The 27857-nt window shown below is 40.3% G+C and overlaps 5 protein-coding genes across 5 annotated transcripts in view; 4 read left to right on the top strand and 1 right to left on the bottom strand.

Annotated features, from left to right (window-relative positions):
- Positions 1–27857, top strand: part of mep1a.1 (meprin A, alpha (PABA peptide hydrolase), tandem duplicate 1) — a 193228-nt gene that overhangs the window by 96663 nt on the left and 68708 nt on the right. The gene's annotated exons all lie outside the window — the stretch shown is intronic.
- Positions 1081–8587, top strand: LOC139621746 (trace amine-associated receptor 1-like). The gene has a single exon (XM_071478561.1). The coding sequence runs from the start codon at positions 1081–1083 to the stop codon at positions 2080–2082; it is 1002 nt and encodes a 333-aa protein (XP_071334662.1). The 3' UTR covers positions 2083–8587.
- On the bottom strand, positions 9463–11136 carry LOC139622227 (general transcription factor II-I repeat domain-containing protein 2-like). The gene has a single exon (XM_071479457.1). It carries the CDS (start codon positions 11134–11136, stop codon positions 9463–9465), a length of 1674 nt encoding a protein of 557 aa, XP_071335558.1.
- Positions 15973–17538, top strand: LOC139622226 (trace amine-associated receptor 1-like; the record flags this gene model as incomplete). The annotated part of the gene is made up of 1 exon (XM_071479456.1): positions 15973–17538. A coding segment is annotated over one exon (822 nt), but the record flags the coding sequence as incomplete, so codon positions are not given.
- On the top strand, positions 19988–27043 carry LOC139621742 (trace amine-associated receptor 1-like). Its single transcript, XM_071478560.1, has one exon. It carries the CDS (start codon positions 24431–24433, stop codon positions 25418–25420), a length of 990 nt encoding a protein of 329 aa, XP_071334661.1. The 5' UTR covers positions 19988–24430; the 3' UTR covers positions 25421–27043.

Raw genomic sequence — 27857 nt, 5'->3', positions numbered from 1 at the left:
TTCTTAACACAAGAAATAAACCCGAGCTGGCCCCGGAGCCTAACCGAATTCACAGTACCTAAACCTCATTTTTTTATACAATTCTTTTGGGTGGAAGATCTACCCTATTTTAAAAGCAACCTCTCTTTCCTTTGGTAATAATGGTGTCTTCACCTGTCCTCTCAGGCCTGCCAAGGCTGGTAGGCCCTTTTTACCAGGGTGCTCTCACGACACAGCCACATGGTGTGCCTGTTTCCCAGCTCTGGTGAGAGCTGGTGAGAACTGTGCTCTCCCTCCTTTCTTACACCCTTATCTCCTGAGGTCCTCAGACTCTGTTTTTTCAAACTTTATTCAGATCCAGGTGCACATTTCTCAGACCCAGTTACATGCTATCACAAACTTCTAATCATATAATCTTATCGTGAACAAAGTTGATTCAGCATAAGATATATTTTATAGTACAGAATACATTTTAATCAAATTATTATTATTACCACAACACAGGTTCATCTTTTGCAGCACCAGCACCATGTCAGCCATTGCTATTGCAACATAGGCCTTTTTCCAATACAGGCACTAGCTTTCCCTAATCCCTAATCAGACAACTGTGTTTCCCTAATGGCTGCTCTTGAGAGGGATAAATCAGAAAGAGAAAACTTTACCAAAATGGTCAAGTTAGGCCACTAGTCTGAGAATCAAAGGTAAAATCAACATATGGAACCGTATTAAGCCATGCTGAAAAAAAGTTAAAAGCAACACACAAACACACACAGCATCATTAGTCATCTTTGCTTGTTCATTTGTTGTATTATGAGTTTCCCATTTCTGATTGGGCAACAATAATTACAATACAACAGAGGTTGATAAATATTAAGATCCTGCACAGCATCACATGTGACCAAGAACAGACATCGCTGCTGATGCATTGATGATCTCCAAGATTTATTAGGTATGATAAAAATTTCATGAATAACGTTTTTATCCCCATGTTATTCTAAGATTGTTTATACTGTACATGGATTATGACTGAAATATGCAATTTTCTCTACACTGCTAATGATATGAATAATGATATGTATTTAATTGTAGAAACCCATAAACATGGAACCAGAAGTTACTGTCAACAGGACTGATGTCGTGGCTGACATACATCCCTGCTATGAAATGGATAACTTCACTTACGTACTGACAAGCACCCCTTCTGTTGTATGTGTATTACTATATATTTTCCTAGTCTTACTGTCTGTTATTACAATATGTGGCAATCTTCTTGTAATAATCTCCATCATTTACTTCACACAGCTCCACACTCCTACAAACTACCTGATTCTCTCTCTGGCTGTGGCTGACCTGCTTGTTGGGGTTGTAGTTTTTCCTTTCAGCATGGCGTTCTCTCTCAGCTCATGTCTGTATTATGAAGGTTTATTTTGCAAAGTACGAGGCAGTTGTGATATATCGCTGAGCACCTGTTCTATTCTGAACTTGTGCTGTATTTCCATTGACAGATATTATGCAGTGTGTCAGCCTCTGACATACAAAACTAAAATAAACCCTCGTGTTGTTGTGATCATGATCCTGGTGAGCTGGGGTGTTTCTGCTCTCATTGGAATTGGTGTCATAATTGCTGGGTTGAACAATCAAAAATGTGAGGAAAGGTGTTTAGTTGATGTTCTACTTGCAAACATTTTGGGACCTATTTTATCATTTTACCTCCCAGTGATAATAATGCTTTGTATCTACCTAAAGATTTTCCTTGTGGCACAGAGACAGGCACGCAGCATCCAGACCACGACCAGTCAGAGCACAAAGTCTGGAGCAGCTGTCAGTAAGATGGAGAGAAAGGCCACAAAAACCCTGGCTACTGTTCTGGGAGTTTTTCTTTTATGTTGGACTCCTTTCTTTTTGTGCATCACCTTTCTGCCTTTTTCTAATAATTCAGTACCAGTTCCTGTGATTGAGACATTTACCTGGCTTGCACTATCAAATTCAATGCTGAATCCATTTATCTATGCTTTCTTTTACAGGTGGTTCAGAGCAGCTTTCAGAATGATCATTTCCGGGAAAATATTCCAAGGTGATTTTGCTAACTCCATGTTGCACTGACTTGCTGTTTGTGGTGCAGGAAATAGACCAATGAAAATGTACTGTGAAATGGTGACACATTAAAAGCGACTATATTTACGAAGAAACAGCCACAGTTTACTTTTTGTACAGAAACAGATCCAGCTTCCATTTGCATTGTAATTGAGACAGTCTTTCAATCAGTTCTAGATTATGGTGACATTATATACACATGCTGCTGCATCCATTATTCTGCCCTCAGATTAATTACTGGAGATCTCTATGACGCCCGTGAATTCTGTATAACAAGGCTAGTTGGTCCTCTCTGTCATGATAAACACTTGTACCTTTTCATCCATATAGCCCTTATTGCCACACTATATAACATCTATGCTGGACTGAACCACAGAACCCTACAAAACTTGCTGCACTAACTGTCCTACACACGTGGACAAAATTGTTGGTACCCTTCCGTTAAAGAAAGAAAAACCCACAATGGTCACTGAAATAACTTGAAACTGACAAAAAGAATAATAAATAAAATTTTACTGAAAATTAACTAATGAAAATCATTGCTTTTGAATTGTGGTTCAACAGAATCATTTTAAAAAACAAACTAATGAAACTGGCCTGGACAAAAATGATGGTACCCCTAGGAAAGATTGAAAATAATTTGACCATACTAAGGTGTGTCCTGTAATTAGCATCCCAGGTGTCTTCAACCTTGTAATCAGTCAGTCTGCCTATTTAAAGGGTGGAAAGTAGTCACTGTGCTGTTTGGTATCATGGTGTGTACCACACTGAACATGGACCACAGAAAGCCAAGGAGAGAGTTGTCTCGGACGATTAGAAAGAAAATTATAGACAAACATGTTAAAGGTGAAGGCTATAAGACCATCTCCAAGCAGCTTGATGTTCCTGTGACTACAGTTGCACACATTATTCAGAAGTTTAAGGTCCACGGGATTGTAGCCAACCTCCCTGGATGTGACCGCAAGAGGAAAATTGATGACAAATTGAAGAGACGGATAACACGAATGGTAACCAAAGAGCCCAGAACAACTTCCAAAGAGATTAGAGGTGAACTCCAAGGTCAAGGTACATCAGTGTCAGATCGCACCATCCTTCGCTGTTTGAGCCAAAGTGGACTTCACGGAAGACGACCAAGGACGACACCACTGTTGAAAGCAAATCATAAAAAAAAGAGACTGGAATTTGCCAAAATGCATATTGACAAGTCACAAAGCTTCTGGGAGAGTGTCCTTTGGACAGATGAGGCAAAAATTGAGCTTTTTGGCAAGTCATATCAGCTCTATGTTCACAGACGCAAAAATGAAGCATACAAAGAAAAGAACACTGTACCTACTGTGAAACATGGAGGAGGCTCGGTTATGTTCTGGGGCTGCTTTGCTGCTTCTGGCACAGGGTGTCTTGAATCTGTGCAGGGTACAATGAAATCTCAAGACTATCAAGGCATTCTGGAGCATTCTGGGTTTTCCTTTCTTTAATGGAAGGGCACCAACAATTTTTTTCCACGTGTATGTTTCAAGTCCTGCATAATTACTCTGAACTTGGAAAATCTGCTTTTATTTTTGTGCATCAAACACACAAAATTATCTACAACACACTCTTAAGAGCGTCATGCTCACTTCCCTGAGACAATTCAAGATGATGATCTCAAACCTCTTCACCTTAGTGTGCCTTCTCAGATGTGCATGCTACCCAAGCCATGGGCACTAATGCGCTCCCATACCATCACGGATGCTGGCTTTTGAACTGTGTGCTGATAACATGCTGGATGGTCTCTCTCCTCTCTAGCCTGAAGAACTAAATGATTTTTTATTATGAACCGTAGATGCTAAAATTCCCAGATTCTTTGCAATTTTACATTTAGGAACATTATTCTTCAATTGTACTGGCTTGTACTGTACTGTACAAGTATTACATTATTTGCCCACGTAGTCTTTTAGAGAGTGGTGAACCTCTCGCCATCTTCACTGCACAGAGACTCTGCCTTGCTGGGAGCCTCTTTTTATACCCAATCATCTACTGACCCGTTGCCAATTAACCTAATTAGTTGTGAGATATTCAACCAGGTGGGGGTTTTTTTTAGCATTACACAACTTTTCCAGTCTTATGTTGCCCCTCTCCCAACTTTTCTGAAATGTGTTGCTGGCATCAAATTCAAATTGAGCAGATATTTTTCATAAAACAATTCAATTTCAGCATTTCAACATTTGATATGTTGTCTTTGTCTTTTAAACAGGGATTTACATGATTTGCACATCATCACATTCTGTTTTTATTTACATTTTACACTTGCAACTTTTTTGGAAACAGGGTTATAGATTTACTTCCATGATTAGGGTCATTGTCTAGCTGCATCCCCTCAACGACCACTGAGTGTTAGGGTGCTGCTCTGCCTTCCTCTCACTCCTTGGTGTTTCCACTATTTTCTCCTACCTGGTGTTTCCTTTTTGTCTGTCTATGTGTGTGTCTGTTGAGATGCTGGTTGGGGCTTCCCAGTTCCTGGTTCTGCCACTTCTCATATGGACCTGTGCCTGATCACCTGGTTCCTAACTGACTCTTGTTAGCCTGTACGTCAGGTTCATCTCTGCCTGCACTTGTGCACATGTTCCTAACCCAGCACTCTGCCATTGTCTACAAGCCAGTTCATCTTGGAGTCAAAGTGAATGTCTGAATTAAATCTGAGGAAAACTCCCTCAAAGCATTACTAAGATGTCTGGTTCATGAGAATTAGATATACAGACAATGCCAAAAGACATAATGCCTCTGGTCCTGGGGGTCCAAGTGCGGAGTAAACTAGTTTTGATTTCTCTGTTGCTTTAGTTTTCTATCTAGCAGTCCGCCATTTTATTTACCTCCTTTAGAAAGTGTAGTCCTTAGTCAAATTACAGAAAACTCAACTTTTTGGTTTAATGCAACTTACATTTTCGGATGATTTTACTTGTTACTTGATATGTGTTGTCTGTGTGTGTTTGATGCTGTGTCTTACACGAAATTATATACTTTCAAGTTTTAACACTTTTGACTTTTTAAGGCTTTTGGTATTGTGTCCCTGGAAAAAGATCATAGTATATATGCCTAGACGATGAATTAGTAATTAACAATTAAAAAGCATTTAAAAAGTTAATCTCATCTACAGTACAGCATGTTGCTCTAGCTCTGATGTCATCAAGATAAAAGTGCCGTACCTGATTGGACAATGTAAGACCGTATAGATGAAAATCAAGGTTGTGCCCAGTTGCACAGTTAAGAAGATCTGTCTTCGGTGTTTGAAATGTGTGATGTAAACTTAAAATCTTTCTTCTAGAGAAGTGTCAGTGTAGTTTTGGATTTAATGTGTGTTAAAGTATAACATTTTCAATATCATTATTAATGATTTCAAAACTGATTTACAGGAGCCCCAAAACATGGCACTAGAGGTCACTGTCAACCGCACTGATGACATACATTTGTGTTATGAAATAGACAAGGTCCCTTACATACAATTAATTAGCGTTATCCTCTGGGGCACCAGCCTTAACAACAAAAGATAGCCAATATTGTGGAGTTTCAAACTGATTACTGTTGATTTGGTACTTTAATTAATAATTAACTTAATAATTTCAACCAAAATTACCACATCAAAAGTAGGTAAGGTTGAAGGATGGAAGTTCTACTAAGAAGAGGTTGGTAAAGATCCTTCTTTGTGAAGGACACCAGCAGATATATTTAAAAACATTTATTTACAGACTTGTAAACTTTACTTGTAAACAAGAACATTCAATGTCTAATCTACAGATGTGTATATGTGTATGTGGCTGTGTCTGTGGGTGTGGGGACACAAACAAAGGTAAGATGGCTGAATCAAAATGGTTGCTGTGACCACATGACCTAAATAAGACTGCCACAAGATGGCGGTAAACAAAGAAAGTACACAAGATAGCAGACCTAAAGATGGCTGCTGAGACCACATGGCATGTGGGGGAGGAAGAGTGTTAGTTTCTTTGTTCAGAGCCAGGTCAAGTAGTCTAAAGGATGCCAGGTTAGAAGAGGGTTCAAGGTTCTGGGTGTGCTACAAGTATGTATGTGAACATACAAGTAGCAGTTAACAGCGTGGCTAACCTATAACTTAAACAGATACAAGAACAACAAAGCTTAGATAAAACAAATAATTCATTAAATTTGTGTTAGGTAGACTCCTGAAAAAGCATATATTGTTCCTAACGTGCTCTGTAAATAAATAATTCACTTAGTTAATAATACAATAAAATGTTACTTTCAATGAAAAAACATTAAATTAAAGCCCCTCTCCCCATCCCAAAATAGACAAGCTAGCCTTGTTTAGTCCCACAGTGGGGAAATTCAGTGTTACAGCAGCTGATGCCACCACAGAGTCATAAAAGGTCTTCAGGAGTACCCCCTGCAGTCCAAAAGACTCTCTACAAAAGAGTCTCCATAGCAGGTACAGCTTGCTCTGTCCTTTTTTGTAGAAAGTTTGTGTGTTGTCAGTCCAGTCCAGTTTGTTGTTCAGGTTAACACCCAGGTACTTATAAGAGTCCACAATGTCAATGTGCATACCCTGGATGTTCACTGGTGTGGTTTGAGAGTTTTTGTGCCTGCAAAAATCCACCACCAGTTCCTTGGTTTTCCCTGTGCTGATCTGGAGGTGGTTCTGCTGGCACGAGTCCACAAAGTCCTGGGTCAGTTCTCTGTACTCCCTCTTGTCCCCATCAGCAATGACGCCAACAATTGCAGAGTCATCAGATAACTTTTGCAGGTGGCAGCTGGTGGAATTGTAGGAGAAGTCTGCAGTGTAGAGGGTGAGGAGGAACCGAACCAGAACCGTTCCTTGCGGGGCTCCCATACTGCAGACGACCCTGTTAGACACACAGTCCTGGATCCTCACATACTGTGGTCAGTTGGTAGTCGAGTGTTGGGATCTCAAGCCATGGGTTCTGAGAAGAACAATGGAGAGGCCTACACGCCTCTCCAGAAGCCTGAGTCTCGAACCATGCCTCGTGGTAAGAACAAAAGAGGGGACTACATTTCCCTCCAGGCTACGGGGCCAAAACCACCCCCACAATTCACACCTATGTGTAAATTGGAGTTTGAAAGAAAACTCAGCAAAGGCATTGGCCGAGGCCAGGCATTCTCAGCAGGGATCCCGGGTGACGTCACTCAGGTAATAAAAGCGGCGCTGTGACCCTCCTCCTGCGCTTAATTCCCGTGCACCAGTTACAGTAGAGAGCTACTCCAGCTCTCTCCGCGACTCGGCTGCTGAAAGGGAGCAATCTGCAACAATTGACCTTTTTCCAGAACTTCTTCAAGCCCAGGTCACAGTCTTCAACTCGCAGGCCGAGCGCACAGACTTCCTTGTTTGTTTTTCATATCTTTTCGGATCCGACGTAGATCGCTGTGCAATCAGCTGATTTCACGTTCCGTGAGGACGAGCGCCGACTTTGTTAAGGACAAACAAAGTTCACCGTCCCTCATCTGTGATCTTCCTGCTGCCGCAGAGGAACTCATCACAGTCATCGCCAGAAGAGCGAGACACGACCCGCCGAGCTCCCAGCCAAGGACCAAGCTGTGGAGACCCAGAGTGGACTTTCTTTTCTAACTTCGAAGGATCGGAGCAACTCACAGTAAGAGGCTGATGTCTGGGCAGAGACACAATTAGTGTAGCATGTTTCATTTTGCTATTGACTTATAAGTTCTGCATATCTTGTTGTTTTAGATCGTTCACTGTGATCAGCTTAATAAGCCAAATATCACTAGTTAAAGGACCAATATCCGACCAGACGAACTCCGGTTCTCTGGCTCCGTTATTGTGTAGTGATATTGTAGTGATTATTAACTGTGGTGACGATCTCTTGTGGACTCTTTCCTCTCTTCACCTCTATTCTCCCTCTTTCCTCCCAATCACGCACCTCATCTACATCTCTCTCTCATTCAGGCCCTAGAGTGTGGTCGTGACATACACATAAAGCTCAAGGCCCCTCCCCTTGTTCTCGTTGTTCACGCCCTTCACACTCTGTGGCCAGCTGCCATCTTGGCTCTAGCGAGTACCTCACTCTGCCATCTTGGTTCCTACTGACACGTCACTCACGTGACCTCGTCACCATCCTCTCTCTCTCTCTCTCTCAGTCACTCACTCACTCACTCACACACTCACACACACACACACACACGGTTGTACATATGTGTTTTGCCTTTGATCATCTAGTTAGTAACCAATGTTTGTTTTAGTTATAGTTGAATTATAATCGGTTTAATATTAAGTAATGTTATGTTGAATAATTATTACTCTTATTAATAAATCCTGTTATAATTTAACTCGTCGTTGTCTGTGATTATTGTGACTATATTTGTGATAACAGCTGGATTCACAACAGTCAGTGCTCGAATTTACCCTTCAATTAACCTTCTGAGACTGTTTTCTGAGCCATCAATTTGGTCATTGGTCCCTGGTGACAGGGTGGTGCCCTGAGGTTACTACTTGTAGTAAACATCTATATATGTATTGGTGATTATCACTGATAATCATTAATATTATAAGCCAATAACCAAATTGCTCCTACCTGTGCCCCAACACGAGGATACATGTGGTGAGGTGGTGGCCCACTGGAGAAATCAAAGAACATGATTGGGATGGGGCAATCCACAGGGGGCCCAGATGGTGGTGCTGCAGCAGGGAAGACAGGATGGGGGGAGGGGCGGATTACTGATCAAATTTATTGAAGAAGTGATTCAGGTCATTTGCCCACTTCCTGTTCCCCACAGGCTGGGAGTTGGGTCCCTTGTAGCCTGAGATGGTTTTAAGGCCCCTCCAGGCTCTGCTGACGTTGTTCAGCTGCAGCTCGTTTTCCATCCTCCACCTGTAGCTGTTCCTCCTTGTTTCCTGACCTGAAGGCTCTCTTTTTCTTCTTGAGGAGAACCTCGATGTCCGGAGTAATCCAGGGTTTGTTGTTGGAGAAGTACCGTACAGCAGTGGTACTCAACCTTGTCCTAATCAGGAGCCACATTGATGAAAAAATATTTTTGCAAAAGCCACAATCCAAAAACGCTCCTTTCCTCCCTGAAACCATCATGCATTTGAGAATATGGATAATAGTAATATGTTACGAAAGAATGAAAAGCATAATGTACAGTGCAGTACAGTACAGTAATATTTTCACTGCAACCACAAAACACACATTGCTGATCATCACTGCCCATAACAACAGATAACAGACAGCATGTTGACTGATCATCACTGCCCATAACAACAGATAACAGACAGCATGTTTACTGATCATCACTGCCCATAACAGCAGGTACAGTAACAGACAGCATGTTTACTGATAATCACAGTCCATATAACAGCAGATTATAGACAGCAGGGGTTGTCAGAAGAGTAATGTTGTACTTACTTCACACTCAATGTGATTTCTGACACTCCTTCTGCCGCACAAGTGATTTGAAGTCGGGCTCTGCGCTGGAAACGGCGATCCGAAGGGCCTCTGTTGTGTGCTGCAGACTCAATCTGTTTCGGTTGCGACATTTTATTTTTGAGAGCGCAGAGAATGCTGCTTTACACCGGTATGTGGACGGAAACATTGAGATGATGCGTCTTGCCAGTCTGGAGATATTTGGTAGATGCCCCACCAGTTTCCAAAAGTCCACGACATCTGTAATCCGAAACTGACGCTGAAGTTCATCTGAGCTCTTTAACTCCACGAACTCCATTTGAAGCTGCACAAGTCCGAGCTGGTCGCTTATTTGCTTCATTTCATTGACCTCAATCAGGAATGGGTTTTTCACAAGTAGAAAAATATTGCTATGGTCCTTGAAGTCATGGAATCTTGATGTGTAGTTTTGCTTGAGCTCAGTTAGCACGTCACAGAATTGTGATTGACAGAGCAGGAGAGCGTCAGGAGCATCCAGTTTGTCAGAAAATACTCTGACAGCCGTGTAGAGCTCATACACGGTCTTGTTTCTTCCCTGCATCTTGAGATTAAGTTCGTTCAAGTGCTGCGTAATGTCACACAGCAACGCAACAGACAGCACCCACTGTTTATCATCCAAAAAGGAAAATCGGGAAGTCTCCCCTTGACCGACAATGAAGGATTTCAGGGGTTCAAGCAGGTCCATGAAATGTGCAAACATACGTCCTTTAGACAGCCATCTCATCTCGGTGTGTAACACCAAATCTCCATAGTGAGTGTCAAACTCCTCACACAGCAGTTTAAAATTTAAGTGGTTTCTTGCACGGGCCCTGATATAATTAACCACTTCGATTACATTTGCCATCACTTCATTCAGACATTTGAACTTAGCAAACAAGGCTTGTTGATGCACAATACAATGGTATGAGAAAAAACCCTCAGCAGCAACCCCGCCATTTTTCAGCGTTTCTTTCAGCAAAGCCACGGCTCCGTGCCTCTTACCAAGCATCGCCGGTGCGCCATCTGTTGTGAATGCTGTGATTTTTTCTGGTCCAATGTTAAACTTTTCTAATGTTTCCAGCACAGCGTTTTTTATTTCAATGCCCGTTGTTCCATTTTCCAGTGAAACCATGTCAAGCAGTTCTTCTGTAATGTCAAACTTACTGTTGATCGCTCGGATAAAGATGAGTAATTGGGGCGTGTCATTGATATCAAAGCTTTCGTCCATTGCAAGGCTGACAAACTCAGCGGATGACAGTTTGTCCTTTAGAGTATGTGCAATGTTCTCTGAAATGTCTGATGCCCTCCTAGCTACAGTAGAATCCGACAGTATAATTTTTTTTGCCTCTCGTTCCAGGTCTTTTTTCTCAGGAAACAACGTTGAACAAGCCAGCAGTATGCAATCCTTCACCATTTCTCCATCAGTATATGGCTTCATCTTTTTCATCAGTTCATGTGTAATTTTGTAGGATGCCTCTGTCGCTCTTTCACTCGTATTAGTGTGGAACACGTTTTTTTGAGCAGTTCGGTTCTGTTTGAGCTTTTCCGCCTCAGCTCTCCACCTTTCGGTGGAACCGGTGGAGACGAAGAAAAACTCGAGTTCCCAGTCCTCTTTAAATGTTCGATATTCTTCTTCATATTTTCGTTTCCTATATTCCTTTGCCATTTTTGCATAGTGCTGTAAGCTAGTTTTCCCAGTGTGACGGAGCAATTATTTCACGCACCTGCAATCAGAGCGCGAAACCTGAAATAATTTGTGATTGGTTGTTCAGAGGGATGGGGGGGGGCTTAATAGACTGATGTGTGTGATGATTGATGTGTGACTTGTGAGTGATAATGAAATGTTGATGAATTCTGCTGACAATGTTTTTGTTTTTCGTTTTTTAAAGATTTTTTTAGATTTTTTTTTTTTTTTAAGTGGGACTTAAAAGAGCCGCAACTAGTCTTAAAGGAGCCGCATGCGGCTCGCGAGCCGCGGGTTGAGTATCGCTGCCGTACAGTCTTGGTGGGAATGGCATTTTCCACACAGAAGTTGATGTAGTCCGTTATACAGTGTGTCAGGTTGTCATTGTCCTCTCCGTGGTCATCACAAAGTATTTCCCACACAGCTGAATCAAAGCAGTCCTTTAAGGCCTCTTCAGCCTCGTCAGACCATCTCCTCACTGTGCAGGTGACTGCTGGCTGCCTGTGTAGAAGAGGTTCGTACACAGGGAGGAGATGCACCAGGTTGTGATCTGATCTCCCCAGGGGAGGGAGAAGTGATGAGCTGTATGCCTCCTTAGTGTTGGCGTGCAGTAAGTCCAGTGTTTTATTGTTTCTGGTGGGGCATTTGATATACTGGGTGAGTAGAGTGGAGTCCAGAGTGGCATGGTTAAAGTCCCCAGAGATAAGGAAGAGGGCACGAGGGTGTTGTGTCTGCAGCCTGCTGGTAGCTGAGTGGAGGATATTGCATGCTGCATCTGCATTAGCAGAGGGGTGAATGTACGCTGCTTTCCCTCGGCAGGTACAATGGCCTCATGCTAACGGCTAGGAGCTCAACGTCTCTACTGCAGAGTTGTTCTCTGACAGTGATGTGCCCAGGGTTACACCATCTATCACTCACAAACACAGCCAGTCCCCCTCCCTTCCTTTTACCGCTCTCCTTTGTCTGGTCTGGCCATATCAGCTGAAACCCGTCCAACACAGTGTTGGTGTCTGGTGTCAGCGCGGTTAGCCATATCTCCGAGAACACCATGATGCGACACTCCTGGTGTTCCTTCTTATGTCGGGTTAGCGCCGTTAGCTCATCCATCTTATTGGGGACAGATCTTATCTTCCCCATGGTGATGGAGGGGAGAACTGGTATGTACCCTCTCCTCCTGGTATGTCGCTCCTTCCCGGCATGACTTCCCTGTCTCTTCCTCTTCAGCGCTGTAGTCTACATTCTTATAACACATTTGTTCACTTGTACTTGCTTGTGTGTTCCTGCACTTTGATGTAGACAATGAGGAAACAACGCGCCATGTCAAAAGCTTATCACAGTGAGACAGGAGGCCTGGCGACAGACAGAGAGTCAGGGTTTGTTGAAGAAAAACTGCTAGCGAGCAGGTTAGCTTCATAGAGTAGGTTAATATGGCAACTGACTCCAAGTTAAAGTGATCTCAGTTTCTGGAATGGAAACCCTGAGTTTCCCTCATCTCAGGGTTTAGAAAGTCAATGTGTTTCCACTACTTTCTTCTGCCTCTTACTTCAGTCAGCTCAGTGACTTCCTCTGGCACAAAATGTTGACTACACACGTGGGTATGGTGAGATATATTATGAAGTTCTCTTTTCTTATATTTACAATCCATCTTTTTCATTGTTGGTCTTCAGAGGGGAAAGTGTGAAAACTAATGGAAGAGTTGAATTTCACTGAGGAAATACACAGAGGGACACAGCAGTGCTCACCTGTAGTCCCAGTAAAGACTAATTAGCTAACTGTGAAAAGATGTAATGTAAATAACGCTACTTGAGAGCTAATTTGAAGATGCCATGTAAAGTGACCTGGAAGTTTACATACTGGCTCATATTTTTGTTGAAGTATTCCATAATGTTCTGTGCGTACAGCTAATTTTCTGTGTGAAAAACAAAGTAGGCTTACACAGGTTTTCAGCATCAACGCATCTGTTTGTCTATTGGGTCTGACTCTGAACACAGAGTAGAAACAGTGGAAGAAAAGGGCACAGCTCCTTCATGTTGCAAGTTTCCAACAGCATATGTGCATGAGTTTGACATCATTGTTTTAGAAGGTGCAACTGTCAGGAAAATCTGTTGCCATTGACGAAAGGAACTGATAACTGTTCTGACAATTTGAAGCCGGTTCTCAACTTGAACCAGTTCTTGATTCCTATCCCTACTTCTAATATCATGCAGTTTTCAGTGGTGGACAGTAACGGAGTAAATTTACTTGAGTACTGTACTTAAGTACATATCCAGAGGATTTGTACTTTACTTGAGTATTAGATTTCTTTGGTACTTATTACTCTTACTTGAATACATTTCCAAGACAAATATTTTTACTTTTACTCGAGTAAATTTCTAGGAAGGCTGAAAAGTACTCGTTACTTTCAGGTCTGCTCTTTTTGGAAATTTTTTTTTTTATTCTAAAATACTATTGGACACAAGCTGTGTTTGTCAAAGAATGAAACCTATCACAGTGCACGCTCTCCACTGGGATCTACGTAAAAGCGGATAATAGAGACAAGAGACAAGACAAGACAGACATGGGGAGACAGACATTGGGAGACAGGCACGGAGACAGACAAGACAGACATGGGGAGACAGAGTTTGTTGTGCTCCTATATTGTACTGGTACATGTCCTTCCTGGAAAGTCAAGTGACTTCAACATTGAGTTATTGAAAGCAGAGATGTAATTTTTTGTAAAGCAGTGGTTCTCAACCAGTGGTCTGGGGACAACATTGGTCTTTGAGGGGGTTCCAGTTCCCAACTTAGCTAAATGATAGAGAGTTAGTTGGACGGTGCAGGTTCATTTGGTTACAATTTTAATGATTGTTAATAAACACTGCATCTGCAACATCTGCTGTCCTCTTACGATCCCATTCATTTTATTTGTTTTTATAGGTGTTTCTGCAGGCTTTATATAACTTTGTGGTTCTAAAAGCAAGCACATCAGTGCAGGTGGTTTCAAAGAGTTAATTCTCAGAAACAAGAGTTAAAAGGTCCTTAAATTCATTTAGAAAAAATTATAGTAATTCATTGATGTGAAAAATAAGAAGTTTACTCATACTCTTACTTTTACTTAAAGTAAATTTAAAAGCATGTACTTTTGGATACTTAAGTACCTTTAAAAGCAAGTACTTTTTTACTCTTACTTGAGTAACATTTAGACTGAGCTACTTTTACTTGTAACGGAGTAAATTTTGACCGGTAGTATTTGTACTCTTACTCAAGTACTGGGGTCGAGTACTCTGTCCATCTCTGGCAGTTTTTCAGTAAGGAAAAACTGGTTGACGTCTTCTTTCAGATACTGTTTCACACCCACTTTTTAAAATAACATCTGCATATACTTTCCTAAAGCACCATATGCGTCCCAAATGAACAAATTATCACATAATCTTTGACTGCTCATATCTGCCTCAAAACTTAACTTATACCATCATTCTTTACAGTTTTCCCACCCTAGGTTTGATGAACTTCTGACTCCGATTAGCTTTTGTTTATGTCATTAGCCGAGGGTTCACATGCATTCTCCAACCTACACCGAATGTTTGAAGGATGTTTTCAATATGGACAAGAAGCAAAAAGCAGAGGTTTAGTGTTACCAGAGCATAATCTTTGCATAATCTGGTTCAAATTCATATACATTTTTTTAAGTGATGGAAGATCCGATCACTGCCAAAGCATATGTCATGCAGGAGAGCCAATAAAACAAATAAAATGGTCAAAGTTATCATATTGACATTTGAGGTGTGTTGTTTCATTGACAATGTCAGTTCTTGCATTGAGTAACACCTTAAAAGTTGTTGGTAGCTGCCGGTAGCCTCTGAGCAGCACAGAGATTTAAGTTATTCTTCTCAAAAGGCAGCAAAACATCCTTTAATTCATGCTTCACTCTTTTGATGGTTTCTATAATTGTGATTCATTTGGAAAGTAACATTACAAATCCAGCCTATTACACACACAACTTAACTATGCATGTGCATCATAGGTTGGCCCTAGGACTTAGCACTATAGCTCTGTCAAGAACAATACAATGATTTGTGTATTACTAGTTAAAATAGATTGTTTGTTCATAATTGTAACTTGAAGATCTAAAAATATTTTAAGACAAAAACATAAATATTGTAAATTCCATGCTGTTTTTTTTTTTTTTTTTTGATGAACACCCTGTTCATTTATTATACAGGGTTATATGTTGTTATTTTAGACAGGCACCCTTTTGGTCAGCCCTAGTTATGCTGTAGGGTCCTAGAGTTATGGAGCTAGGTTACGGCAGTTGCTATGGTTACTGATGCCAATGTGACGGTTTCCCTCGATGATAGAGAATGCATTCGTGAAGAGTAAGTTATTGATGGCGCATGAAATGAGGCGCATGTGTGATGACTGCAGGTTCTGATAAGTGCCCTCACATGTGTTTTCGGAGCTGGGTTTACTCATTTTGTGTTCCTGTCTGACTAATTCTCTGTTTAGCTATTAAGTACTACATGTGTGTGTATGTGGAACGCTAATTTGGTACTCTATTAGCCATTCTGTTTAAGTGGCATTTGTGGAATGTTGCTAGCGCAATAATGTGTATTCAGTATGTGAACATTAAGCATTATCTGTTTCTCTTGTTCTATTTACAGTAAACCATTCAATACCATGCCCACTCCTAGTTCAGTTCATACATCATCTATATATATTGGGAGTGTGATGCTGAAGATTTATCTGTCATTCATCTACTTTGATATAAAGAGCTAACACAACGAGAGCTGTTCCCTGTGTCTGTATTCACTCTCTAACCGGAGTAGCCGTAGTAGATAAAGTGGTCCCATCATTTACTTCAAACAGCTCCACACTCCCACAAACTCTCTCATCCTCTCTCTGGCTGTGGCTGACCTGTTTGTGGGAGTTATAGTCTTTCCTCTCAGCATCGAGTTCAGTGCAACCTCTTGTCTGTATAATGAAAACTTATTTTGCATTGTGCGAAGCTACTTTGACATAACACTGTGCACAGCTTCTATTCTGAACCTATGCTGTATTTCCATTGACAGATATTACGCAGTCTGTCAGCCTCTGACATATAATACTAAGATAAATGCTCAAGATTTAATCATGATCCTGGTAAGCTGGAGTGTTTCTATTCTGATTGCCATTGGCTTTATAATTGCAGGATTAAACCATGAAAAATGTGAAGAGGGGTGTTTTATTCAGGTTCCATTTGCAAACATTGTGGGACCTTTTTTCTCATTTTACCTCCCAGTGATCATAATGCTCTGTATCTACCTTTCCAGCCGCGCTGCCCTGTCTTCAGTCTCCCCCAACCTTTCTTCCATGTCCACTGTTCGCCACTCCAGCGAAACAGTTCTCTCCACAAGTTCCTTTAGATTAGTTTCTAGTCTCACCAGAGCGTTTTTGTTGTCTTTTGCCACTTCTGCGTGCTCTTGTCTTAACTTGCACAGCTCTGCCAATATTACGGAGTTCTGTTTCCCACCGACGGGTTCCTTATCCGGCGTGGCTCCACTTGCCGAGTCCGTAACTTTAATATTCGCATTATCCTTTTTGTTAGACCTTGTCTCCATCTTTTTTTTGTTGTTAACTTTCGTTGTCAAGTTAATTTGGTTTTGGCCCGCTTTCTGTTGTTAGTAATGTTTAAAAGAGCTAGTTTTAATTGGTTTCTTCGAGAGCTAACTTTTTAAGTTGTCTTATCCAACATGGCGCCACCGGACAGATGACCTTTGGTATAATGTCCCTGGAAAAAGATCATAGTATGTCTACCTAAATGATAAATTACTAATTAACAATTAAAAAGTATTTAAAAAGTGAATCTCTTCTGCAGTACAGCATGTTGCTCTCGCTCTGATGTCATCAAGATGAAATGCCTCACATCTGATTGGACAATGTAAGACTGTATTGACTGGTAATGAGCAAGGGGTTGACAAAAATTAAGGTTGTGCCTGGTCGCGCATGAAAGAAGAACTGTCTTGGGTGTTTGAAAGGTGTGATGTAAACTTAAAATCTTTCTTCTAGAGTAGTGTCATTGTAGTTTTGGATTCAATGCGGGTTAAAGTATAACATTTTCAACATTATTATTAATGATTTCAAAAATGATTTGCAGGAACCCCGAAACATGGCACCAGAGGTCACTGTCAACCGCACTGATGACATACATCCATGTTATGAAATAGATAAGGTCTCTTACAAACTGATAAGAAAACCTTCCACAATATGTGTTTTATTCTATATTTTATTTGGTTCATTATCTGCTGTAACTGTATGTGGAAACCTTCTTGTTATAATTGCCATCATTTACTTCAAACAGCTCCACACTCCAACTCCCTCATCCTCTCTCTGGCTATGGCTGACCTGCTTGTAGTTATAGTCTTTCCTCTCAGCATGGAGTTCACTATAAGCTCTTGTCTGTATTATGAAGATTTATTTTGCAAAGTGCGAAACAGTTTTGATGTAACACTGAGCACAGCTTCTATTCTGAACTTGTGTTCTATTTCCATTGACAGATATTACGCAGTGTGTCAGCCTCTGATATATATATATATGATCATAATGCTCTGTATCTACCTAAAGATTCTCCTTGACAGGCATGCAACATCCATAACACAACCTGTCAGAGCACAGAGTCTGGAGCAACTGTCAGTAAGATGGAGAGAAAGGCCACAAAATCTCTGGCTACTGTTATGGGAGATTTTTTTGCTGTGTTGGCTTCCTTTCTTTCTCTGTTTTACCTTTCAGCTTTTGAATCATGTGTCAGTGCCTGTTGCAGTGTTTGAAACTCTTACCTGACTTGCACTGTCCAATTCAATGCTGAATCCATTTATCTATGCTTTCTTCTACCGCTGGTTCAGATCAGCTTTCAGAATGATCATTTCTGGAAAAATATTTAAAGGTGATTTTACTAATGCAAAACTTTTCTAAATTATTGTTTAATGTGCTAAAATGGCCTACCAGCTTAGTACTATAGTACTAGCACTGGAGCCATGCAGAGCAAGGACAGTTTTGATGTGATGGACAACATTATTGTATATTGTAGGGAACTGTCCATGTTTGCAGCCATGTAAATGAAAAACAATTCATTTTTGCAATTGTGGCATTATTATATATACCATATCTAATCATTGTGAAATAAGAGATAATAAATTGCATGCAATATTTCTATGGTCTGGAACCCTTCTTTCTCCTATATTATGCTTTAGTTAAAGTCACAGCAACTGTTACACACTGTATTGTACTGGAGGAGGTCCAACTGAAGCAGCAGCTCTGAGGTTCTTTGTTATGCTACTGAAAATTTTGTGTGGTGTCTTCTTATCTTAGCTGGATGCCCCCTTCTAGGGAGAGCAGCCACAGAAAAAAATCACCTCGATGTATAGACAGTTGGCCTGACAGTGGACTGATGGATATCTTAACTCTTTGAGATGATTTTTTAACTCTTTCAGCTTTATGCAAATCAAATATTCTCAATCGTAGGTCTTCTCTTTTTTGCAAGGCATGGTTCAAATCAATAGATTCTTGTGAATAAAAAACTCAAAATGTTTCAAGATATGTTCTTTCTAATTCAAAGTGTCTCTAGCATACATCCTTTTCCTTCACTTTTTTTGACAGTTTTTTTATTTGTGATGTCTTTGCAAAAAAACATTACAAAGCCATCCCATTAGTCTTGGACAGCTTATTCCACAATGCCTGCTGAAAATTAAAGCTAGCTTAGTTATGTATTCATAGCCTAACCTTTTAGCTTACCTTTACCTCTACCTGCGATGCAACTTCTTCTCAGAATGAATGTCTTGAATGCAGCTTCATTTGCTTAGCACAAGTAAACATATATATACAAAACATAATTGCACTCATTCACCTACAGTATATTGCTTAATACCAGACTAATCATCCTACTACATTGACAGTATCATCTAATACTTCTTAGCTACATGTTTGGCTAACTGTGTAATACTTGCAACATGATAAAACTCTTCATAAAGTCAGTGTAACATCTAATCATATGGTCAGTTATAGTTGACTTATGTTTGAAAACTTGCCACCGTAGGAACAGTGGTTACATAACCTTCGAATTTATGTAAAACTTAACTGCTTCATAGGTGATCTTAGGGTACTAAAGGGAAATAATCTGCATCTCCTTTGCATCCACATTTTTAAGTTGTCTAGCTAGCAGTGTGGCATTTTGTTCAATTCCTTCAGAAAAACGTGTCCTAAACTAGGTATGTTTTAGTGCAACTTCTGCACATAAGGGGGTGAGCTTCTGTGCATGAGCTGTGAGATGACACATGAGTATTGCGAGATGCTAAGCAAGGAGGTGAGATTCATCATGGCAGTGCCCAGTTGCTGAAGGAAGCAACACACAACTCTTGGCTTCTTTAGACTTTTTTTGTATTTAAACAACATAATAACCCCCACCGTAAAGACAGGGGCAGAGCTGCCAACTGATCACCACCTGGTGGTAAGTTGGATCAGATGGCGGGGAAGGCTGCCAGACAAACCTGGTAAACCCAAATGTGTAGTGAGGGTGAACTGGGAACATCTGGCAGAGGTCCCTGTCCATGAGATCTACAACTCGCACCTCCGGAAGAAGTTCTTCTACATCCAGGGGGAGGTCGGGGTCATGGAGTCTGAGCGGGCCTTGTTCAAAGCCTCCATTGCAAAAGTGGCGGTTGGGAGCTGCGGCCTCAAGGTCATCAATGCCTGCTGAGGTAACAATTTAAGAATCTGCTGCTGGACACCAGGGGTGAGGGAGGCTGTCCATGAAGGAGGACTTTTGTTTGGCCTCACGGAAATTCTGGCAAACTGTCTGGCAACTCAGGAAAGGGAAGCAGAGCTTGACCCAGATTGGAAGCCGGACTGGAATATTTAAAACATATTATTATTTGTTAAATGTGCTAGTAACTGTTTGAACACTATTTTTTAGGATTTTAGACAAAAACTGATATTAAGAGAAAGGTCTAGTTGTCGAGAGTTGCAGGGTACAAGTTAGGTTTTTTTAAAGGAGGTTCCATAAGTGCAGTTTTAAAATAGGCATGGACAGAGCCAGAGGACAAATAACAATAGATAAAATAGAAGAGCCAATGGTGGGCTTAGTGTCCTTCAGTAGTCTTAGGGACCACATCCAATGGGCAAGATGAAGACATCACTTGTCAATTGTCAAAGACATCAATTTTTTTCAGTAAAGAATATTTAAAACCTTTCACAGGGGTCAAGGGAACAATGCAAGTTATTGTATAGATGGGGCACGAACATCTGGTCTGGTGTTTTCAATAGCACTTTTGAATTCTCCTTAGAGAGTACCTCTTTTTGGGGAGCGGGTGTGGTCATTAATCCACAGGGGGAATTTTCAAAAAGATTTGTTTCTGGTTTTAATTCACCAGTTAACCAGAAAGTCAGGGAGGAGGGGCAGATCAGATGAGCAGGTCAAGAATGTATATGCAAATTTACAAGCTGTTGCTGCCTGGATTCATGTAATTTTAGGAGGCAGAGGAGAACATAAATTAAACACAATACTAAGATGATCATTTTGGGAATAAATACGTTTTAAACTATCAATGGCTGTGTAGAACAGGAACTGATGTCTAGTGAAGACTGGGTGACCTGAGTAGGGACAGGTATGTTAGTGATTGGAAACAATCATGCACATTGGGAGGTCTGGACTGCATGCTTTTTTTTTTGCTTTTTTTTTTTTAAGTTATTTTTTTGGCATTTTGCCTTTATTTGACAGGACAGTAGAGAGTGACAGGAAAGAAGCAGAGAGAGGGGGAATGACACACAGGAAAGAGTCGGGCCGGTCAGGAGTCGAACTGGCACTCGCCTGCTAAGCGCATCAGCTCATGTGGTACGCGCCCTAACCACTTGCTATCAAGCCGCCCCCTGGACTGCATGTTTTATTGTATTATATCCATCCATATGTCCATCCATCAATTTTCTTCCTCTTACCCAAGGTAACATCATGATGGCAGCACATCAAAGTGGTCCAGATGTACCTCTCCATAGCAACATTTTCAACCTCCTCCTGGGGGATTCCAAGGCATTACCAGGCCAGATAAGATATATTATCTCTTCAGTGACTTCTGGATCTGCCCTAAGGCCCCCTACTAGTTGGATGTGCCTGGAAGACCATTGATGGCAGGCACTCATGAGGCATACTAAACAGATGCCAAACAGTCTCAACTGCCTCCTTTCGACATGAAAGAGCAGTGGCTTACTCAAAACTCCCTTCAGATGTCAGAGCTGTTTGTCCTATTTCCATCTTGCGGCGGAGATTGATTTCAGCATTTGTATCCACAATCTCATTCTTTCAGTCAGTACCCAAAGCTCGTGAGCATAGGTGACTGTCGAAACAAACATCGACTGGTAATTTGAGAGCTTTGCCTTCCAGCTCAGCTTCCTCAATTTACTGCCAATTTCTCCAAACTGCCAGTCAAAATCCTCTGCCCATCCTATCATCACTCATGAACAAGACCCCAAGATATTTTAACTCCTTCGTTTGGGGAACAAACTCCATCCCAACCCGAAGAGGGCAAGCCACTGTTTTCCAGCAGAGAACCATGGCATCACAGTTGAGGTGCTGACCCTCATCCCCACTGCTTAACACCAGGCTAAAGACCACTGAAGTGCATGCTGAAGGTCCAGGTTAGATGAGGGTAACAAAACCACATCATCTGCCAATAGCAGGGAAGGAGTCTGAGGCTCCCAAACTGGACACACTCCTCCTCCTGGCTGCGCATTGAAACCCTGTCTGTGAAAATCAGAAACAGGATTGGTGAAGAGACATCCCTGAAGGAGATATCCCGAATGTGTTTGACTTTCTGCCAACAAGTCAAACACTGACTCTCTGTTTGAGAGCAATTTCTGAGAGGTGAAAGGACAGGGCTGGCTCTCTTAGGTTTTATGCAGTAAACAAGATGGTGTATTGATCAGAACACAGGGAATGAGGACGAGTTGGCTTCAAACTTCAGCTGGGTTTATTGCCAGTCACTCAGTACTTTCATTAGTCTGAAATAACAACAGAACATACAACTACTGTAAATACCCAGGTATACATATCTGTATCTGTATCAAACACACTATAGGCATTTATTCTGAATATATGAATACGTAGAGTAAGGCTTATAATATAAACAATTACTTAAATTTATACAATAGGAGCAGAACATAACTCCTGACCCATAATTACAGTATAAAGGTATGAATGGGCCGATACTAGGAGAAATGAAGCAACATTCAGATTGAACAAAGTCACATGGTCCAATAGTGACATCCACTGACCAAACAAGGTACTACACAACATCATAGACATCGCACACATATCCTACCAACGAAGAAATAAACGACCACTTCCGGCAATATTACCGATGTTAAAGCAACTTAAACATGTAAATAAGGACATTGGATAGTTTATACCCTCTCTAATCAATTACTGTTGATGGTAATAACAAATATATTTCTCATCACATTGTGCACTCACACACGCGGCAAACTTAATGAGACATAACATAACAAATACAGCCTAGCATAACAGAAACGACAGACACTTACTTCTGGACCTTCACTTCATACTCTGTAGCGACTGTAGCATACAGAAGGATGGATTTTCAAACGGCAAGGTAACTGGACAGAACTTTCTATCTGTATTGCTAAGAAAAAAAATGTGCTAACTCAGCTAGTCTGTCTCTTCTTCTGCAGTATTGTAAATCTGTCTGGGGGGGGGTCTTCTGTCACTCCTGTTGTAAATAATGTCCCCTCTGCAGATGTGCACATAAGAGACCTAAGAACCTTTTATACACTCTGGTTATACAGGGACTGAATAGCTGGTAGCTACAACATCAGGAGACCATATTCCTGCACTGCCACTGACAAGATCCCACATATCAAATTTTTGTGACTTGAAGGGCCACATCTCTTTTGACCCTCCCCTGTAATTTGAATACTGATTATTTTTCTCCTCCATACACACACCTTTAATTCCTGTATTGATTTTAATTATCATGGCCAGAAACAAAAGAACTATTGTAAGTAGAATTACTGTATGGCTCAGCCAAACAGGACAACAACAACAAACAAGTTACAGGAAATAAGGTCACAATCTCCCCATCCTAAGTTACAGACTGAATAATGGCTAGAGAACATTATGATGTCATAGTGAAATTGTCAAAGTGAAATTGACTTCTGTCCAATTATTATTGATAGAAAACGTCATTATTCCTGATTTTATCCTATTAGACATTTGAATTAAATCGTGTGATAATTAGCTCAGTTAAGGCAAAAACGTGTTTTGTGACCTTTGACGATGAAATTTTAATCAGTTCATCCCTGACTCGAAGGGAATGTTTGTGGAGAATGTAATGAAATTCATTCTGGGCGATCCTGATAGAGCGTAAGGAAATGTCAAAAGGGCATGAGGTCACCATGACCTTCAACTTTGACCTTTGTCTACCAAAATCTAATGAGTTCATTCTTGTGTCAGAGTGAATGTTTCTGCCAAATTTGAACATTTTTTTACTGAGATATCCCATTCACAAGAATTGGATGCACAGATGGGAAGATGGATAACCCGAAAAACATAATGCTTCCGGCCATGCCTATCACCAGCAAGGAGGCATAAAAAGCAAAGAGAAAAACATCTGCGGAAAGGAAAAGTTAATTTAAGATTATTCAATTGATAATAATAAACCAAAATAAACTTTGCTGTTCTTTTAAATTTCTGGTATCCCACCATTTTTTTCACCTCCTACAGAAAGTGGCTCTTGGACTTGCTCTTAGTCATACTACAGAAAAATGAACTTTATGGTAGTATGTTTTAATGCAACTTATTTATTATGGTTATAGTTTGATATGTTTTGTGTGTGCTGATGTTGTGTCTTGCTCTAAATTATTATGGTTTGAATACTTTTGGCCCAGAGATTTTTGTTATAATATCCCTGGAAAAAGATTATAATATGTGTACCTAAATGATGAATTGGTAATTAACAGTTGAAAAGGACTTAAATCTACAGTACAGCATGTTGCTCTAGGTCTGATGTCATAGAGATGAAAGTCTCACATCTGATTGCACAATGTAAGACCGTATTTACTATGGTAATGAGAGGGGAGTTGACAAAAACAAGATTGTGCACAGTTGCTTGGTGAAGAAAAACTGTCTTGGGCGTTTAAAAGGTGTGCGGTAAACCTTCTTACCTCAGAACTGCCATTGTAGTTTTGCATTCATGCAAGGTATACTATGACATTTTCAAAATTATTAATAACGATTTGAAAATTGATTTGCAGGAAGATGGCAAAAGAAGTCACTGTCAACCGCACTGATGACATACATCCATGTTATGAAATAGATAAGGTCTCTTACATACGGATAAGAAAACCTTCCATGATATGTGTTTTATTATACATTTTATTTGGCTCATTATCTCTTTTAACTGTATGTGGAAACCTTCTTGTTATAATTGCCATCATTTACTTCAAACAGCTCCACACTCCCACAAACTCTCTCATCCTCTCTCTGGCTGTGGCTGACCTGCTTGTAGGAGTTATAGTCTGTCCTCTCAGCATGGAGTTCACTATAAGCTCTTGTCTGTATTATGAAGATTTATTTTGCAAAGTGCGAAACAGTTTTGATGTAACACTGAGCACAGCTTCTATTCTGAACTTGTGTTCTATTTCCATTGACAGATATTATGCAGTGTGTCAGCCTCTGATATACAATACTAAGGCAAATGTTCACGTTGTAATCATGATCCTGGTAAGCTGGAGCGTTTCTATTCTGATTGCCATTGGCTTTATAATTGTAGGATCAAACCTTGAAAAATGTGAAGAAGTGTGTTTAATTGAGGTTCTACTTGCAAACATTTTGGGACCTGTTTTCTCATTTTACCTACCAGTGATCATAATGCTCTGTATCTACCTAAAGATTCTCCTTGTGGCACAGAGACAGGCACGCAGCATCCAGAACACAACCTGTCAGAGCACAAAGTCTGGAGCAACTGTCAGTAAGATGGAGAGAAAGGCCACAAAAACTCTGGCGACTGTTATGGGAGTTTTTTTGCTGTGTTGGCTTCCTTTCTATCTCTGTTTTACCTTTCAGCTTTTGAATCATGTGTCAGTGCCTGTTGCAGTGTTAGAAACTCTTATCTGGCTTGCACTGTCCAATTCAATGCTGAATCCATTTATCTATGCTTTCTTCTACTGCTGGTTCAGATCAGCTTTCAGAATGATCATTTCTGGAAAAGTATTTAAAGGTGATTTTACTAATGCAAAACTTTTCTAAGTTATTGTTTAATGTGCTAAGTACTACCGACTTAGTACTATAGTACTAGCACTGGAGCCATGCAGAGCAAGGACAGTTTTGATGTGATAGATTGTAGGTAACTGTCCATGTTTGCAGCCATGTAAATGAAAAATAATTAATTTTTTGCAGTTTTTGCAATTGTGGCATTATTATGTATACCGTATCTATATATTTAGTACATTATTACATTGTTATTATTTATCGTTCTAAATATTTGTTATTGCAGTTTCTGCAGCTTTCCTGCTTTCTCTGCACTGCCATTTTGCTGCTGTAACACTGTGAATTTCCCCACTGTGTGACTAATAAAGGTGATCTTATATGTAATCATTGTGAAATAAGAGATAATAAATTGCTTGCAATATTTCTATGGTCTGGAACCCTTCTTTCTCCTATATTATGCTTTAGTTAAAGTCACAGCAACTGTTAAACACTGTATTGTACTGGAGGAGGTTCAACTGAAAATGAATAGTTTAGAGAAACTGGTGAAGGAGAAGCTTTAGGTGTTACTCTGAGGTTCTTTGTTATGCTACTGAAAATTTTGTGTTGTGTCTTCAGAGTTATCTTAGCTGGATGCCCCCTTCTAGGGAGAGCAGCCACAGAAAAAAACACTGTGTATAGACAGTTTGCTTGACAGTGAACTGATAGATATCTTAACTCTGAGATAATTTTTTAACTCTCTCAGCTTAATGCAAATCAAATATTCTCAATCGTAGGTCTTCTCTTTTTTGCAAGGCATGGTTCCAATCAATAGATTCTTGTGAATAAAAAACTCAAAATGTTTCAAGGTATGTTCTTTCTAATTCAAAGTGTCTCTAACATACACCGTCAATCTTGTTTCATTGATTGCATTCCAGGTTTGATAACCTCTGACTCCACTTCCCTTTTGTTGATATCAGTAGCGAAATAGAATAGAACGTAAATAGAATAGAAAGCCTTTATTGTCATTGTAAGCTGCTGTTGATGTAATGATGTTTTCAATATGAACCACAGGTGTAGTGTTGCCAGAGCACACCGAATGATGCTCCACCACTTTGTTTTCTCCAAATGAGGAAACAGAATGTTCAAAGTTGGCATAATCTGGTTCAAATTCATATACATTATTTTTAAATGCTGAAAGATCCAATTATCACAAAAGCAAATGTCATGCAAGAGAGCCAGTGAAAACAAATGGAATGGTAAAAGTTATCATATTTACATTTAAAGGTGTTTTGATTGGTTCACTGTGTCATCTCATACATTGAGTAACATGCAAGAAAACAGTCCACCCTTAAAAGTCACACACTGGCACATTTAAATTATTTTTTAAACCTAGCTATCATTAACTAATAAAAATTAAAAAGTAGCAAAACATCCTTTTCCTTCACTTTTTTTGACAGTTTCTTTATTTGTGATGTCTTTGCAAAAAAACATTACAAAGCCATCCCATTAATCTTGGACAGTTTATTCCACAATGCCTGCTGGAAATTAAAGCTAACTTAGCTACGTATTCATAGCCTAGCTTTTTAGCTTAGCTTTACCTCTACCTACACTGCAACTTCTCCTCAGAATGGATGTTTTGAATGCAGCTTCATTTGCTTGGCACAAGTAAACATATATATACAACACATGTATACAAATTGTGCTCATTTACCTACAGTATATTGCTTAATACCAGACTAATCATCCTACTACACTGACAGCATCATCTAATACTTCTTAACTACATGTTTGGCTAACTGTGTAATACTTCCAACATGATAAAACTCTTCATAAAGTCAGTGTAACATCTAATCGTATGGTCAGTTATAGTTGACTTATGTATGTTGAAAACTTGCCACCGTAGGAACAGTGGTTACATAACCTTCAAAATGATGTAAAATTTAACCACTTCATAGGTGATCTTCGATACTAAAGTGAAATAATCTGCATCTCCACTGCATCCACATCTTTAAGTTGTCTAGCTAGCATTTTGTTCAATTCCTTCAGAAAAACGTGTCCTCAACTAGGTATGTTTTAGTGCAACTTCTGCACATAAGGGGGTGAGCTTCTGTGCATGAGCTGTGAGATGACACATGAGTATTGCGAGATGCTAAGCAAGGAGGTGAGATTCATCATGGCAGTGCCCAGTTGCTGAAGGAAGCAACACACAACTCTTGGCTTCTTTAGACTTTTTTTGTATTTAAACAACGTAATAACGCTCACTGTAAAGACAGGGGCAGAGCTGCCAACTGATAACCACCTGGTGGTAAGTTGGATTATATGGCGGGGAAGACTGCTGGACAAACCTGGTAAACTCAAATGTGTAATGAGGGTGAACTGGGAACATCTGGCGGAGGTGCCTGTCCATGAGATCTACAACTCGCACCTCCTGAAGAAGTTCTTGTGCATCCAGGGGGAGGTTGGGGACATGGAGTCTGAGTGGGCCTTGTTCAAAGCC

Source organism: Trachinotus anak, unplaced genomic scaffold, assembly GCF_046630095.1.
Source record: "Trachinotus anak isolate AG129_WGS33_773 ecotype Australia unplaced genomic scaffold, CSIRO_AGI_Tana_v1 ptg000005l, whole genome shotgun sequence".
NCBI lineage: Eukaryota > Metazoa > Chordata > Actinopteri > Carangiformes > Carangidae > Trachinotus > Trachinotus anak.
Note: the sequence above shows the minus strand (reverse complement) of the source record. Positions and strands in the feature narration are given on the sequence as shown.

Coding starts and splice junctions, on each gene's coding strand:
- LOC139621746 (XM_071478561.1), top strand. CDS start 1,081: ATGGAACCAGAAGTTACTGTCAACAGGACTGATGTCGTGGCTGACATA.
- LOC139621742 (XM_071478560.1), top strand. CDS start 24,431: ATGGCAAAAGAAGTCACTGTCAACCGCACTGATGACATACATCCATGT.
- LOC139622227 (XM_071479457.1), bottom strand. CDS start 11,136: ATGGCAAAGGAATATAGGAAACGAAAATATGAAGAAGAATATCGAACA.